General features: G+C 35.5%; 1 protein-coding gene across 3 annotated transcripts in view; it reads right to left on the bottom strand.

Moving 5' to 3' along the window:
* RYR2 (ryanodine receptor 2) overlaps positions 1-18,674 on the bottom strand; it is a 457,875-nt gene that overhangs the window by 208,874 nt on the left and 230,327 nt on the right. For all 3 annotated transcript variants that reach the window (XM_076334184.1, XM_076334182.1, XM_076334183.1), the window contains exons 15-18: positions 14,009-14,104; positions 3,562-3,680; positions 3,013-3,146; positions 41-282 (exon numbers count right to left, since the gene is read on the bottom strand). In XM_076334184.1, the coding sequence (XP_076190299.1) occupies positions 41-282; positions 3,013-3,146; positions 3,562-3,680; positions 14,009-14,104 (591 nt within the window). The remainder of the gene's footprint in view (positions 1-40; positions 283-3,012; positions 3,147-3,561; positions 3,681-14,008; positions 14,105-18,674) is intronic.

Genomic DNA, 18,674 nt, shown 5'->3' with positions numbered 1-18,674 from the left:
ACCAAACAAAAACCCCAAACAAACAAAAAAAGGAGAATACCTGACCACAGATGCAGACCATCGAAGCCATAGGAATACAAGTCATCACCAACACCATTTCCTCCCCATTCTGCTCCTCCCCCTGGATATGGTGAGTAGCCCTCTGTTGAAGCCCAGCCCACTCGTAGATGAGTTGATTCTGCAGTCACAAAGGGCTCGAGGTGGTCCACCATAAGTTCATAGTACCATTTTCTGTATTGGGCAGAGCCTTCACTAATCCCCAAGAAGATATTGGGTCGCATGCTTAAACAGAAAGAATGAAAGTGGTTATTAAAAACTTATCTCAAGAACATGATGAACTACTGCAGACTTTTCATTAAACTCAAATTTCATGATTGTTTTGTGTGATTAAAACAACAGAAGTAATTTATTTATTTATTCTGGTGAAAAATGCTCTATACAGTTAAAGTAAAAAAGTGTTTGTTTCACTAACTGAAACAGTATCCTCACTCACACACCAATAATATTTTATGTGTTTGAACATTTAATAGATGTTAAATCCTACAAAAATGACAGCTAATAGAAATGTAGTAAGTACACATTGCAGGTTTAATTTTACATAGCAAACTGCATCCTGTAACACTGGTTATCCATTCAAGAGAATAACATTTACAAAGATACAAAAGTAAAGTGTCAATCTATTTCAAAATTCTCTTGTACCTCTTCCTTCCTTACTCCGAGTTTCGTGTAACTCAGTAATTTGCAGTGGTTATACCAATTCTTAATATCAATTCAATGTTCCTACTGCCAATGATTTTAAAGTACTTCACAAGCATACTTGAAAGGCAAAACTATTACTGTGCTTATTCAATAACTAGTTAAACAGCAATATGTAGACTCATACATCTAAAGGTCACGAGGGAAAAAAACTGAAAGAAAACTATGCTTTTCTAATCTGATTTTTGGGATAATACTGAATCTAGAATCTCATCCCAAGGAATCTGCCTCCAGACAATCATTACCGTGTCAGCTTTGTATTAAGAAAGCCATCCAGTCTTGAATTAAAGCTGTAGAGCACAGAAGTAGCCAAAATCAATGCTAGGTGTGTTTCCTCAATGGTTGGTTACCCATATTGCAAAAAATCTTTTAGACTTCTAGGCTCAATGTATCTAGTTTTCACATCCCTCCACTGATTGAGTTGTAACTTCTATAAATATTTTCTTTCTACATACAAGTTGCCTAATTAACAAAAATTTAGCTCTAAGCCAGCCCCAGCTCACTGTATGCCTTCTGGTGTAGGGAATGCAGGGGGAGGAAGAAGGGTTGATATGGGCTGTTAAATACGAGTCAGTATAAAAGCAGACTTTACTGATCTGATTGCTTCTAAAATAACTTGTTTTATCACATAAGGCTAATACACTTTCCTTCTAGAAGTATATGGGGTGTCTTTCCCAAAAGTTTAAGTATAGATACTCTTCACTTTGTTACAAGTCAAACATTTAATCTCCTTAAAAATATAAACAAAACCTGTTTGACAAAAGCTACATTCCATAAAAGTCAAGTCATTTGTAAGTTATTGGTAAGATCACCAATTGAATCTTTTCTGCCTGAACACAGTATCAGCTTTAGTATGCCTTTGTCCAGACTCCACAATTTAATCAACCTAATCGTCCAACTTACTCTTTTTAAATAGAGGCTTGTGAATAGAGTTTTCCAGTCCCCTGGAAAAGTACATTCAACAGCAATATCTTAGAAAATTCCTTTGCTAATTATTTTTGGTGCAAGGTACACAATTCTTAGTCTATTACTAAATGTTTTCAGTGTTTCATTGGTCTTTCTGACTTCTGAAAAAATAATCTTTTTTTCCTTATAACTGCAAGAATATGAATAATCTCATTCACAACTTTCTAATGCAGAGCAAAAATATGTGTTAACTACATTTGCTTTGTCTACAGCCATGTTTAGGAAAGACAGCTCTACCTTCCCTGTACGAGATCCAAAGTCAGCTCAGAAGCTCAATCAGTACCCATACATTTAAAATTTCTTCTCATGCATTAACAACAGAAGTTTTCATTAGTGATTTTAGCTTATCAGCAGTTCAAATTTATTGCTGACATCCCATTACACCATCCTTCCATGTGTTATATATGTTGCTGTGTTACTGGATGTGTTGGGGCAAGCCAAGTCACATGTGGTTATGAAAAGTATGAGTGAATGTATCAGCTATAAAATTGTCAAGTTAATGTCACCTTTAGACTTGAATTTATCTTTACTTGAAAAGGCCTCCTTATAATAGACAGTTGTGGAATTTTTATGGTTTTCCGCATCTAATAAATCCTATGAACTCTGAATTATAAGTACTATTTCTATGTTTCAACTTTCATTCTCACTTAATGATTGAGACTTTTTAAAATATAAGTTTGAGACAGAGGAAGATCCCACGATTCTTCACTTAAAGCCAGATTCTTCTGCCTCAGCATAAATTCAAACTCTGGATCAACATTTACTTTGTAAATATTACTTTGCTAGTTTAAGATGTTACTAGCTTCATCTTGTTATTAATGTCTGCTGGAAGGTAGCTTCTACAACTCTGCCAGTGGGAGGAAGGGTGAGGGCACTCCCTAAATATCCCAGGCAAAATCAACATTAGTTTAAGAAACTGGTGAAGGTGTTTGGCACTAAGTTCTTGATTTTGACCAAAGGTGATTAGGAAATCCTCACAAGATCACAAACATAAAGGCAATCACAGGATACTGGCTGACAATACTTTGAAAGCACAGCTAGATCTAGACAAGAATCTTTAGAAGAGACTCTACAGTTTCACAGACTTAAAGCTTTAGCTGCAGCAGCTCTCTCTGACCCATGTTTTGATTCTAATCAATATTGCAAAGAGTATTTAAAATCCTAGTAAGAATAAAATACCTTAACAAAAGTTTTGGAAGTAAAACAGGTTTTCTGTAGTGACTATTTCTTTTAACCACAAGTTTTATTCTGCTTTGTTCATAGATACAGATTTTTTGTTTTTCTTTTTACCTGCTCACGTGGTTGACAAGGCGTGTCTGTAAGAGCAGATCTCTTCCTGGCAGGAGATTATCACAGATTAGATGTTGATTAGACCGCACAGCTACTCCATGACAAACACAGAGAGAACACAAAACATCCAAGACCTGAAAAAAAAAAAGATTCTTTTCATCTTATGAACTCATGCTAAAGAGTTCATAATCACTGTGAGTTACTTCAGGCAATATAATGCTATATACCTTGTTACTGGAAGACATGTAAGGGTATGTAATTCATCCAACATCATAGTGTTATTTTACAACAATCATGAAATTCTCCTAACAATATTAAGATATATTCTTCCTGCTTCCCTTGAGATTTAGTGTGTATCAACGTTTTCATCAAAAAGAAGATAACATTCCCCTTTGCTTCTTCAAACTGCTTATATGCCTTTTAGGAAAAGTTTCATTCCTAATTATGAATAGAGTATTAAAGTATTTGAAATCTAACTTCTACACAGAACAACGTGCTTGCTTTGTTCACAAATGTTCACCTAAATATACTTGTCTCTTCTTTGCCTACCTTATGGTTTCTTCCATGTTTGTCCAAAAGACAGATGATTGATTTAATATGTCCTTCCTTGATAATGTTTAGAGCTTCTGGGCTTTCCACCAACACACAGTGTAAAACCTCTAGAATTCCTGGGAAAAAGAAGAAAAATTATTTATTCAAAGTGCATATAAAATCATAACTGCATATAATACTTCCTAATATATTGCTCAGCAACATGGATTAGTTTCAAAACAAAACCAAAACAGGATTGATGTTGTACTTCTAGATTTCCCAAAATAAGTGAATGTAGTAAAAATCAGAAAGGACAGGAAAAAATCTGTAAATTAATTTGAATTTTTAATAATAAATATGTGATGATCAACACTTACAAATTCAAACAAACTGGGTAAAATATTGGTTTTCAGTGGTTCTTAAAGGTGACGACTTCACACTACATACATATTATATACATAAAATATGCTCTCCATATTTACAGTTCTCCATTTCTTCCTTAGAAAACCATATGAACCACTAATAGAGTCATATACCTCTGAATTAGAGAGCAAAGGTAAATTCCCAGTCTACTGGCCCACTGTGTATAATTTTCTTTGTGTATGTAACAGCTATACTGGGAGCCACAGTGATGTTCTTACAAGAGCAAACAAATAGAAACTAGCATGAAACCAAGATGTGCAAGGAAGTAAAGAACCACTAAATCTCCAGTGGCCCCTCAATTAAATGCAATTCCAGTCCCAATAAAGCAGCAGTCATTGCCATCAAGAATCATTAGCCTTGCAATGGTTCCCTGCAGTGGGGCAGTAAAACAGGGCTCCCTTGTGTACTGGATCAAGTCACCACTTGCTTTGGGATCTTCCACATTTGGCAAAGACAAATACTACACATGTAGTTCATCATTATCAGTTGCTACAGCTGTTGCCACAATGAGAAAAGTCAGAGCACTGAGGGAAAGCTGAGAAGCAGTCTTAAACCTAGAGACAGGCAATTCCTATTTGCCCTGTACATCTCATCATTCTGTCTTCATCCCTGTATTCAAGCCATGGCTCCACTCACTCAGCTTAACCCTTGCAAAGCAAGATCCATAGCATGAGTATTCTGTTCTTTGCCACGCTCTTTTTTACTGAAAGAAAAATGGTAGCAATGTAAACTCCCCTTGGTGTGGGAAAAAAAATTCATCAGACAAAAAATGCTGTCTCAGTAAGAGTACTGTGGTCTTTCTTTGATCCTAGTGAGGAAGAGATCATCAGCCGCTACAGCTGAGTAAGGCTAGGGTCAGCTAAGAAAAAAAAGTTCCGAACAGCTACTAACTGAACACAGATTTCATTGGAACAGGCTGCCCAGGGAAGTGGTTGAGTCACCATCCCTGGAGGTATTTAAATGACGTGTAGATGTGGCGCTTAGGGACATGGTTTAGTGGTGGACTTGGCGGTGCTAGGTTAATGGTTGGACTCTATGACCTTAAGGGTGTTTTCCAACCTAAACAATTCTATGATTCTATGACACAGAAATATTAAATTTGAAACAGTCAGCTGATCAGCTGCCTCCCTCTCACCTTAACATTCCAGATTGGATCTAAAGCTTACAGAGGGGAGCAAGTGCTTTTCTGTTAGATTTCCACTGGTTTTGAATAAACCACTGAAAAAAATGTGTATCATAAATAAATGACAGCTAATATTTAAGAATTTAAAGATTGTGGATCATCCACATAACTGTCCTCAGTATGCATCTGAGGTTTTCTGAATTTGTAAACAATAAAAACAAGCTTTTCAATTTGTAAACAATAAATAAAAAAATTAGAAATGCAAATTTAAGTAAAAAGAATATGTATTTTGATTTATTGTTTTTGTAAATAATTCCTGAGTAACAATACAATATAGTCTGGAACATTATAACTAACTGATCATAAAGCCTCTCACAAAGCAAAAATTAAAAATTAAAAGTTAATTGAGCAAGCATTTGAGAGACAACCAAATGAAAATTAAAAGAAAAGCTGAAAACCAGAAACTCTGAAGAGAATTTAAAGTAATGAGTATAAAAAAATTGTTGAAATCAATATATCTGTTTCTGCTAAGTATGAAATGCATGCTTATGCAGTGAATAATGAAAAGCAATGAAATAAGTAATAACTATGAAACAATTACAGACTGGTATTAAAACCATTATTTATGAGGAATATAAATGGCCAGGAGTTCCAAGTCTAATCTATTGTCTTTTCAGCAGAAAATCCCATCTGGAGAATTTCCCAAGTATCTTATTGAGGAAAGGAATATTAAACACCATTAACAACTTATAGAAATAACCTACCTATGCAAAGATATGCATTCGTAGACTTAGGACATGTTCCATTGTTGCACACCAGCAAAGACTAAAATACCTTCAGTTCATGAATTATTTTTTTTCAATTGTTAATTTCAGACAAACTTATATTACACTTACTTGCATTTGGATCAAGGTATAGCTCTATTAAAAACAAAAAGACCAACACAACCAAAGAAACTGCAGACCTCCTCATAAAGAAAAAACAACAAAAAATTATCTTATAAAGGACAGAAATTGGGCTGTGCAGACTTCTCACAGAGGGATAAAAAGAGATGAAGAATGTTATGAATAGTCATATGTCAACAAAGATTTTTAAATTTTTTCTTTAAACTTAGATTTTAGAATCCCATCCCTGTTAAGACCAAGTTACTCTGCCAGAAGAGACAATGGTTACTTTTAAATTACTTGCTATTTGAAAGGTAGTTTTATTTTTTTTATTTCCCAAGAAAATCTGAATTAAAATGAGGATTGGAATACCCAGTGATTTCAGTCATGGCTGCAGTCATCTGACTTCATTCAGATCTCTCGTTTTCATCTCAGACAACCTACAGCACCATCACCTTTTATCCCAATACTCATTAATGTTTCTTCCAGGGACCTGGAGGAATATATGCTGCCATCACTAATAAAGGGTACAGATTACTCAAGGACTGAAATGTAGTAAAGGTGGAAAGCAACAGATACAGTGACAATTTGATTTATCTGGTAAACAGGTTTCCAAAAAAGTGTGTGTTTTAATATGTTTGAAGACAGTCATACATATGTAAACAGAAAATGCAGGTGACCCTGTATAGATATTGTAGACAATTTTCCTGTTCTGTGCGGTGGCTCCAAAAAAAGTCACAACCACGATATAATGAACTAGACACAAACTCCTGAAGTGATTCTGTAGCCCTGAAGGTATAAGCAGAAAGTCTCAACTACAAATAAGAGAACATGTTAAACCTGAATTTGGCAGTGGTATGATCTGGGCTGCAATAGATGTACACTTCCAATATTGACAGTAACAATATTGATAAAAAGGATAAAAATCTAAGAGTCATGAGAGCAAGCTAAAGCAGTAGATGCCCTGTAGCAACATAGCAGGAGCACAATCCACCCAGCCTGCCAACTACACAGTCAGGGGTCACTTGAACGTGGTAAAAGTACCTAGGAAGGTAAGAAAAGTGTTACAAAAGGATCCTCCATCTAGAGGGGTAATCTGTAACAAGATCAACAACTTTATTGTGTGCAACAGTGACCTGGGAACGAAGGGAAATCACTACATTCAAAACTTGGTAATTTAAAATTTGCCACCTCTCATCGTAGCAGTGAAATACACTTTTAACAGTATAAACAGTAATCTGATATGAAATGATACCACATAATGTAAGTGTGGTGACCATAACCTTGGAATTTTCAGATTTGTGTAGGCAGATTCATAATCTTAATTTTGTCTTAAAATAGTATACAGGGTTCATTTTCTAGTCTTAACCTTTTCAATAACGGAAGTAAAAATACTTTGAAGATGTAAACATTCAATAATAAATGAACATTATCAATTAGACCCAGCTGCCACAGCAACTTCTTCAATTACTGCAGCATTTGAATGCTAATAATCAAACACATTTTGTTCTAAGGGCAAATTCCCTCTATTTCAGAAAAAATTGCATATGAATGTACAATGTCTGTTTGGACTGATCCACTTTTAGATTGTTTAGATTGTCTACTTAAAGACAACTGGACCTGTTCCAATTTCATCGGAGTTGCTCAAGGCAGTAAAGCAGGAAGTGTTCGAATTTAATACAAATATTACAAACAGTATGATATGCAGAGTTTATGATAAAGATGAGTGAAAATTCTTTCTTAATGAATAACAGATGAAAGGAAGCATATCTTTTCAGGACAACATGTTGACTCTTCTAATGTCATCCTGTAGAATACTAGAATAAAATGCATGCCCTTAAAAAAAAAAATACTCAAAACCTGATATTATCTGGTTCCAAAAATCTTCACTTGGAAGATATTAAATTATTAACTTGCCCTATTCTATTTTTTATTACGTATGTTTTAATGCCTTTAAAATTTCAGAAGGACTAGTTAAGCCCATCTGGAATATATTTCAGAGTGAAAGACTAATCTAATCTTAATTTATACATTGAAGAGACAGCTGAAGCATTATTGCATTATTCACTCAGCACCTGTGATATCTCACTTCTAACATGGTCTACTCTCAGACACATTTATACTTGGACAAATCTCCATTTTCTTTCTTTAACTTCGGTGAAGATCAGGAACTGAATCGATTGCTAATCTAATTTGTACAATCAACAATTGTACAGTGCAAACAATTGCTGTTTATATATTTAATGCCTTTATTCTGTTTACATGACATCTTTAGTTCAAGGGTAAGAAAAAAGTGAAAAAAGGAGTTTTATTGATAATAGTTTATGGCATCAGATCTTTATTGTGACACATTCAAGAAAACACCTGCAGGAGATGTAGCTAACAACTTCAATGTTGAAGGTGAACTTAATTTTGGTGTCACTGACAGAGTGTGGTGTTTCTTCCTCACAAACACTCTACCTTAGAAAATGAATTAATTATTTTAGGCGAATATATGCAGCCAGGTATTCTTATTTAAAAGGTGTAATATAATCCAGTATTTCTCCCTATTGTAGATCTACCACTGTAAATTAAAACTGTGAATATCCTCACCTCAATCAAGCCATATAAAGCTTAAAATCTGGCAAGCAAGCATCCCGCATAAAATTACAAGAGCACGTTTACATACTAAAAGCTAAACCTACTGTGCCTCTCGAGTTAACTAAAGCACAGCATAATTAGCATCTTGTATAACTGACTCCGTCAAAACCAGAAAAAGTCTTAATTATAAAATCAGTCTTGGAGGCAACATAGAAGTTATGTTACCAGAACATATGGGGAACAAGTTCAAGTGGCCTAGTTCCTAGAAGAAAACTCGGGACAAACAAGCACTGCAAATATTAGTACCTTCAGAATTTTTGCAGCATGTCATGAGGTTCATTATGCAGTACAACTACAATGTCAGATTACTTTGCAGTTTACAGAATTCATCTCATACCTTACTATAATATCATAAACATTTAGGTTTTAATTTTCAAACCTTATTTTTACTTTGAGATTAATTTTTAAAAATGCATACATAACAGAAACCGTGTAACACAGCATTTTTAGAGCTGTTGTAACAAATTTCATATTGAACCTCCAAAAGTTGAGCACAACGTTTTGAATTATTTCTGAAAATCCTAGCCCTGAGAGTTTCAGATGTAAAATTAGGTCTCTTAGGAAATAATTTCACCATGAACAACTGGGGAAGTACACTGAAATTAAGAAGGTTGCAGACAAATCACATGCAACTGCATAATTGTGAGAACATTCTCCTTAGATGAGTGCTCTCATACCAAAGTGGACTGTCGTGGAGGAAAGATCTAGCCTGCGATTTTGCCATTTTTTAAATGCTTGTTTCAGTTAAATTCTCTGTTACTCTAATGTTCATGAAAGCAAGAAGATCACAGCATCTGCAGAGCAGGTTTCCCTAACAATAATGTAAACCAACATGAATGTTCAGTTAGGAGATCTATTTGGTTAGGATCTCTACATGTAATATGCTAGCTACAGTGATAGGATGATCAGCAAATCTCTAACTAGACACCAGTGCTATGAGCAGCTAACTGTCTGTAACACCAGCTGAGAACTAAACTAGTGATACAGATTTAGCCTCGTATGCTCTTTTTGCCTCCTATCTTGAGCAGCTGAAGCATTCAGAGCACAAACATGCCACGGCTGAAACAGATTAGGTGCATGCCAGGAGTAGGAAGAAATAGCATAGTGAAACAGGTCCCCCCACCCTAAAGCCATAGTTCTGCAGTAAAAACATGAAACAAAATGCTGCAAAAATACTTCTATGAAACATTGCTGACTAGATGGGCTTACACGGGCAAATGCCTCAAAGTCTCTATACCAGCCTTCATCCCAAGAAAAGAATAACTGACTTCTAAACTCTCTGCTTGCCCCAAGACAAAGGAAAAAACTTCCAAGAGGAGAACTATCAATGTATAACTGCTCTTTGCAACCGCAGTTACCCACTGCAGATCTTGCCAATCAGCTAGTGAACGCCGTGGCAGTTCACCCTTGGCTCTGAGAGGGAGAACACTCCTACCACTGACATTTGACAGTATTTTCCTGTGCTGTTGGTCAGTTCATCTCAGGAACAGATTTATGGCAAATAAACAAAATGCACATGAATGTTTAATGACAAAGCTGAGGGGAACACAAACAGCTTATTTGCCTTGTTTACTACAGGACACATCTGTTCTCATGGCTGTTGCTGATCCTTTGAAGACTACTGAGGTAAGAAATGTGATAATACATGCCAAATGGTGATCTGCAGCTGAGACAACTCCAATTTTTACTTGGGATACTCAGCAATAGCAGGATATTTCTTATGTATTAATGCCACAGTAAAAGGCTGATGAGAACAACTGTGTTACACCTATGACATTTCTTCTCAAATGTCTACCAGTCTAATATAAACCAAAGAACTTTTACAATGGGGGACATCTTCCCTTCCTGGCATTCCTCCCTTAAGACGTCAATGAATCCAAGGACACATCTATCTATGGCAGAAGTATGAGTCAGGAGTGGGAAGAACAGGATGGGAAAGGAAATTTTAATTCCTGTGGACAACTCTTTAGTCAATGAAAAATTATTATTGAAAGGAAGATTATTATGTTCGTCCCAGCTCATGAAACAACACACAACACTAAAACAAGATGATGGGAAAAAACTACAAATATGTAACTGGAAAGGTGTGTCACATTGTTCTCACTGTTGTTGCAACTACCCTGCCCATTGGTCTGACTACAAACCTTCCTGCCTTTTGAACTTAGTGTAGCATAATTACAGAAAACAAGGCTTGAAAGACTCTCAAGAGGCCATCTTCCAACAAAACAGTAACAAATATTATATATAATGCAAAACAGTCACAACTGCAACTAGAAAACATTTCTTAGTCTGTAACTCTGAAACAGCTCCAGCTGGGTGAGAGCAGAGAACAGAAGAGGGGAGGGAGGGGAAATTATATGTATTAATAGTAATGACAAAGCAAAGCACACGTGAACTAGAGAGAGATGAAAAAAACAGACAATAAAAATTTAAAACACAGCAATCGCTACACATGGAATATTTTTCAAATCTGTTGCTCTTCCTGCAGTGGATTCAAAATACCTTCCCTGTGCTATTAATACTTAGCTCCTGAAATCCACCTTGATACCTACATCTACTGTGAAAAGATAAACATGAACCAGAAACAGAAGATCAAAGAATATCATACAAGGGATATCAGTTACAGTAGCTAGAACCAGGCAATAAAAAAGAGACAGGTTAAGACAAGTCTCTATCTGCTATTACAGTAAAAATACTACTACATTTAATACAAGAGGTTCTATTAAATTGGTTGGACTACAGCTCTGAGCATTAAAGATTAATACAAATTATACAGGACATCACAAATATTTATACTGCAATGTTCTTATATTCAAATTACAAAGAAAAATATAAATTAGAAGTATATTAACATTTATTAAAAAAATGAAACAAACTATAGAAATTGAGATTGCCTGTGGTAGCAGAAGCATTACAAAATTGTCTAGCTTCTTGGTTGCTTACAATTCTTCTCTCCACAGGACTATTTTTTACTCATTATTGACTTAAAACATAGAATTTTTTCAACTTCTATACTAGAAGGTATATTCCCAATACATTTCTTACAAACAGTTAGCGGTTCCTTCTAGTAGTGCAACTTAAGATTTGTATAATGGCAAAAAAAATTATATGTGTCTAGATTATGTTAATGACCTATATAAAAAGTTGAAATGTCTCAAACCAAACTTGCTTTTACTGCGTTATGTCATATGTTAACATGTACAACTTCTCCAATTTGTATTATTTATATTTCTATATTTCCCTCTTCACTTTTAGTTACAGGGAGGAATAATTTGCAAGGCAAATTCCTTATCAGGTATAAGAGCTTAATTTAGACTTTGAGCTCCTGCTTGTTGTTTAACTTTTCTGTCTAGTGAATGTGCGAAATAAAGCTTTCTGTAAGGAGCTGTTAACATTTTTCTTATTTCATGTTTTTCATAATTTCTTTATTCTTGTGTCCTATGACTCACTTAATTGGCAAATCAGATATTAAAAGATCTCACCACATCAGATCCATGTTTTCAGTTACTGCTGTAACCTGTAGAACTCCAAGAAGTATTACATTGGTAAGAATAAAATTTAGAACACTGGCCTTACACTCCGCATGTTTTTTTATTCCAATAAATACTTTTACTAATCTTGAAAAACAAGAGAGGTGGGGATCAGGCTGCAGTGACATTTCTTACCAACTGTATTTGGTTTTTGATCTTTATGTAATCACCATCATGAAAAGCATGCTTGAAAAGAGTCAAAAATCAGTCTTAAGAGTCCAGAACTAATCACTTTACTTAATCTCATTTCTTAGCTGCTGGGACCAAGTTTGAGTACTGTCTACTGTTCAGATGCCTAGACGACATAATTTTGGCATATTTTCACGCTGAAAAGAACAGTAATTAAATCTTCATGTAAGAAAAAAAGAAAAAGTTTGTATTTATGTCAGTAAAATGGGGCAAGAGACTGAAGTATCACCCATTAAATCAACACTATTAATTCCAGAAACATAGTCCTAGTATCTCTTCAGTAACTTTGAGATACACCTAGCAGAGGTTCTCTAATGCAATGAGATCTGTCTACCATCTTTTTACAAAATCAAACTACAGTGGCATGTTTCAAACACATACTTTTAAAGAAAATAGAGTAGTATTGTTAAAAAATGACAAAATAATTATTCTAAGTATTGAAGACTATTTTTTTTTAAATAAGCACATGCCAAAGGTGGTAATCCAGATAACCACCTTTAAGGTCCTGTTATAGACTACAGTCATGTTAATAACTACATTTAAGACAGTAAAGAGGTACACAGTTACAAGCTGTCAATGCCAGTAGGAATTATATATCACAAAAAAAAATTCTTAAGATATTATCTGCACTCACCTAACGTGCAGTGTTCATACTGCTTATTTCTTATTCTGTTCAAAAAGTATATGTTTCCAATATAGTCCAGAGAGTTTTTTTGATCAAGTTTAGTTGCAGTATTTTTTTTTTAAATCCATTAGAAACTTAAAAATACAATGTATTTGGTTGGCAGAGTAGGTTTACGGAGAACAGATTGTTTCCAAGGAAACAGAATCCAGGATCACCACTTCAGTGAGAAGTACAGTACAGCTCAGCATAACTTCATTTACTTTCACTTTGAGCAACACAGATACTAATTGCATCTCCAGGACACTAAGGGGTTAACATAGCGGTTCAGAAGGAAGATAAGACATTAGGTAATGACAAAGAAAATAAATAAGCTAGCTTAAAGAATTTGTGTCTAAAGTGAGACAGAATTCCCAGATTTTCAAATCATAAATGTGTTTCGGGCATGCTACTTTTTATTAACTTCAACAGAAGTTCAGACCTCAGGAGTGAGAGAGGTGATTAAAAAGGGAATGTGTATGTATTAAGGAGGTAACACTGTTACATGCAAACATATAGGTGTTTTCTGAAGACCCATCTATTGCGCATACTCAAGTAGAATACATGAACTTCCCTACATTACCACTACAGTCCTTCAAGAAGAGACAAATTATATCCATTCCATACGGTTTATAATTATATTTAGTTTGATGCAAATCCTGAAACACATGCAGACTTCCAAAGAGAAGGGAAGAGAAGGTACTAGAATTAGAGAGAAAGCAACAATACAACTGAAACTGTAGAACAACTGTTTCGCCAAATGGTTGGTTTGCCTGAATTAAAAGATAACATTACAACCAATTGGCCTAGGAAAAGGAAAGACTGCCAGAACTTAAGGTAGAACTACAACTGAAATCAATATGTAAAAATGTTACAATTATAAATCTCACTTTATTAATATAATTTACTCTCTCATAGGAAGAACTTAATGATAAATAGACTGAACAAGTTTATCACCAATTTTAAAGAATGAAAAACTGGTCAAAGAAGGAAGTTAAAATACTAAAAAGCATACCAGAAGAGGCTTCCAGTCTTTCTAATCTGCTGATCAACCAATCAAGAGATCCAGAAAATTGAGCACAGTTTTTACGATTCCCTCGAATCAGAGCCGCTATTGGAAAAAGACAGAGAGAGAAAAAAAAAAAAATCACAATTGTAAGTCCATTTAAATTAAAAGAATCCCTGTCTTGTCTTTCCAGGAAGGATCCAGTAAGACAGATTATCAATCTTTAATTATTGATGTTCTTGATTTAAATAATGTGAGTGATGGTTAGATTTAAGCATAAGAAATAACCTTGGCATCAAATTGACCTTTAAGGTATTTGAATTATTTTGGCTTTACAATCACCTCAATAATCCCGGCAAAATGCTCTACATGAAGTAGCCGGTATTGACACCACAAAAGTCAGCTGCTCCTGTAGAAACAGATTTCTGTAAAACAGCATTCTTGTAATGACAGCAAACGTTGGAAGAGGAGAACGTGAAGCCAACATCATAGGTGCTGAATGTAAATTATTTTCTATTGATACAATACTTTTGTTCAAGAATAATAGGAACTAAAACAAAATACATGTCCAGGAACTGTTTGTCATACTTTTGACAGGGCTGTAGGGAGGAAGTAACTGGTTTGAAACTGTTTCACCCTCATGCTTTAAGCTGAAGATTGAAGTAGACTGAATGCATGCACTGACTTAGAATCATAGAATAATCATAGACTTGGTGGGTATAAATGAGTAGAGATCTCGCTGAACACTATAGGCACCCACAAGCCTGCCCTGTCCTGGAATATATGCGTTTGCATGTATGTGCATACACATGAGCTCTCAGAGAAGCATCTGTTCTACTCCAAAAAAAGAGTGAGGCGCTAACATATCTGTTTGGTGTGTGGAACAGTGCAAACTGCTTTTCTTAAGATTGTTTTCCAATTCTGCCAACAAAATATTTCAACCTGAAATTTCTATGGTTATTTTCAGCAGCAGAGACTGTTGGTCCTGCTAAGAAGCAATGGCCTCTTAAAATCTATGTTTTATTGCTGCAGAAATTCCCTATATTATATTGCAACTATGTTTTTATGCTGTTTCATTTATAAAAGGTTAAACTTACAGACTTGTGACATAAGTATGAAAGTGTATCTGCAGAGGGGAAAAGCAATCTTGGAGTTAGTTGCAAACAAGTCGCTGCACTGACAGTTTTGTATCATGAGGAAAGAGACCAAAATCCAATTGTTTCATAGCCAAAACCAAAACAAAACAACACAACAACAAAAGACCCCAAACCAACCAACCAACCAACCAAAAAACAACAAAAAAACCCCAAACCAAAAACCAACCCCAAACAAGCAAAACAAACAAACAAAACATTCTCTTGCTGTATCATATGACATCAAATCTATACCCTGAAATCTTACATAGTTAATTAATCATGACCATAGTTATCTGAAAATATGGGAATCATAAGAGGAGGAGCATCTTGTTACAAGACACCAATTAGAACTAAGGAACACCTGTTTCTGTAGGTGACTTTTTTATCGATTATAGGCAAGCCACATAATCTCACTGTGTTTCAGGTATGAACATAAAACGAAGGCAGTAATAGTTCACTGTTTAACATGACATCAATAAACTTGACTTTGTTAACAGTAATAAGACACAGATGGTTTCATAAATGCAGCTAAGCGGAAGTTTGTGAAAGGTTAGTATTCGGTGGTTAAAGCTGTGCATTAAATGACACACACAGCCACTTAACATTGAAAACAAAAAATAATATTCAACAGTTGCTTCTTTTATTGCCCACTACTCTGAACAAGACTAGCATCCAGTTTTAAAGAAATAAAAAACAAAGACAGGATGTGGTCAGTCAGATATTAAAGTCACATCATTACATATACTCCTGCACATCTTTGGCGATACAAAAGGATCAAATACAAGTTCAGAGTGATTGTATGTATTTGTAGTAGAGGAAGGACAGATACCTTAGTAGATATATGCCAATCATTTTAAATTGAAAGAGGGTAGATTTAGACTGGATATAAGGAAGGAATTTTTACGGTGAGGGTAGTTGGACAAGATGATCTTTAAAGGTCCCTTGTGACCCAAACCATTCTATCATTCTACGATTTTTATACGTGATAGTATCCAGTCTCAACTTAAAGTCTGTAAATGCCTCCATACTCGCCACAGTGAAAAATAGCACAATGTCAATGATATGACAAAAGCCATGAATTGTGGCATCACAGTTTACTTCTATTTATGTGCAGACTCAAACACAAAGTACTATTTGCTTAAGCAAGACTGAGCAAGCAATATCCATTTGTCACCCATGCAATTACTGTACAGCTCCAGCGTTATTCAGAGCAGAACAGTGTACAAATTCATTATAGCCAGATCAAAGCCAGGCTTCTTAAGCATTAGCTGCCAGAAGATAATGCAGTTAGGGAAGTAACGTAAGGGGGTGGAGGGGCATGGAGCCTGGGAAGTCAAAAAAAGCTTGTGCACTGTTCTTCTCACTACAAGTCCATGGAAACAATACTTGGTACAGGACAAGTAGGCTCTTTCAGAAGGTATTTTCTGGCCTTGTCAATTGGAAATTTCAGACTTCTACAGAAATGATTCAGCAATCAAGCCACTATTTCCTCCAGTCTGAGCTGTGCTTAATGCAGCAAGAGATAAAACAAACTAAACTGTTACAGAAACATCAACACTCCCCTACATCTATGAATAACCCAACCACAGACTTTTATACTCCATCATCTACACTCTAGAAGGTCATCAGTTGATTTCATTGAGACATTAACTCTCTGGACCTAGTCTAGATACTTTTAAATTTTTGTAATTCCTGCCATAACTTCTTCAACTGATTCTTAATAACTCAAGTACCATTAGTATACACAGAATAATCACCTTTAAAAAAAAAAGCCTAAAGTAGATTCACTTTACTTAGTGGGCATATATGAGCTGAAAGATAGATTAAGATGTAAAAATTTTACCAGTGTTCCTTCTAACCCTTTTTATCTCAGGGTTGAAAAAGCAGACATCCCTAAAAATCACATTATGTAATGTCACATTTTCAAGCATTCATTCGCGCATTAGGGTGAGTAAAGAGAGAAGCAGAAGGAGGGAAAACATAACAGTAATACTGGTGTGATGAGAAGCTTACACTAAGATTTAGTATCATTTTCACTGTGAAAGCTTAGTTTAGTTTCATGCATCTTTTCCAAATTTTAACTGTTAAAGATAAGATTTGCTACCCTTTCTGCCTGCCAATAGTTGAGCTACCTTCAAAAAATTCAGACTAAACAATCTGGTTGCTTGCAAGCATGAAGATAGCCAAAGCTATATGGGTTGTTTTGTTTTGTTGAAATACAGTTAAGAAATATTTTCTTCATTTTCTACAACAGCCTATAGTGTTCTGAAGGAAGACAGACATTGGCAAAGATAAGTGAAGCATGGAGCTGTAACATGCAAACAAACATGAGAAAGGCCTATACCAGTTTGAAAAACATAAGACATGAGAAAAAAAAAAGAGGGAAAGGATCTGGATGCTCCATTCAAGAACCTACAATATAATTCACGGTCCCAAGTCATAGAATTTCTCCATCATAAATCCACCAGCAAAAACTCCCATCTACCTCCGAAGCAGTTCTTCATATAGAATTGCAATACAATGGACAACAGTGTATCATTTACGAATTACTTTTAGCTGAAACCAAAGCGGTATCTGAAGTTCCAGTCCTGCTTTTGATCCACATGCTGGCTGACTCACTTGTCACTATGCTGCAAGTTACAGAACTGGAGAGAGGTGTATAGAGCTTGCAACTATAAAAACCATGGAAATCAAAAACATTAAAGTTACCTTATAATGTTCATAAAATCTAGCAATCCAACGTTAGGAAATGCCACTTTTGGTCACCCTTCCAACCTGTGCATATGCATCATGCTACAATCTTCAACTACAATAGAGGTGGTAGATCTCAGCAACTCCTCAACCAGAATCACAGCCACAGGAACTGCCTTGTACTCTAACAGCCTGTGGCAAGAATGACAGCAGCCACTGTTCAGCTAGCTCTTTCCATGATTTCTCGGAACAAAGGAGAGGGTTTCTGTTTGTCTCAATGATATTTACTGCGTCAACTTCTATTTCCTCTGGCAGAAAAGGTAGTGGGCCAGACAGAAGCACCTCATTGGTTTTATCAAGGGCTGGGCACCATATGCCGGTAATCCTTTTTTTTGCCCCCAAAGATTATTTTCTTCTTCAAGAGCACAAAATGATGGACCTACTTTTACTACGGAAAAGCTTTGTAACAGTACTATATACAGAACTCCTGTCTCAGTTGCCTCACTTTGCTGTTGGGTAGTAAGGATAGTTTATGTGAAGTGAGGCATGCCATTGAAATTGCATTTTCTGTGCCTCTGAATTTGGAGGAATGCAAGTTTTCAGCATGCCTTGCACACACGAAATACTGCTGAATATTCTGAAAAAAGGTCAGATCCCACAGCTCTTAATTTGGGAACTAGCATTGGTAGAGTCTTTTCACCTAAATTTCTCTCTGTATCTGTTCCTCTGAGTGAACAGGAGATGATACCTTCTATTTGCCTTATTACAGAAGTTTCCAGCAGAACACTTATTAATAGTTCTAATTATTCAGACCACTAATCATCAATGGCACAAAAGTGCTCCAAGAT

Source organism: Aptenodytes patagonicus, chromosome 3 (genome assembly GCF_965638725.1).
Source record: "Aptenodytes patagonicus chromosome 3, bAptPat1.pri.cur, whole genome shotgun sequence".
Classification (NCBI taxonomy): domain Eukaryota; kingdom Metazoa; phylum Chordata; class Aves; order Sphenisciformes; family Spheniscidae; genus Aptenodytes; species Aptenodytes patagonicus.
This window is presented reverse-complemented; position numbering and strand designations above follow the sequence as displayed.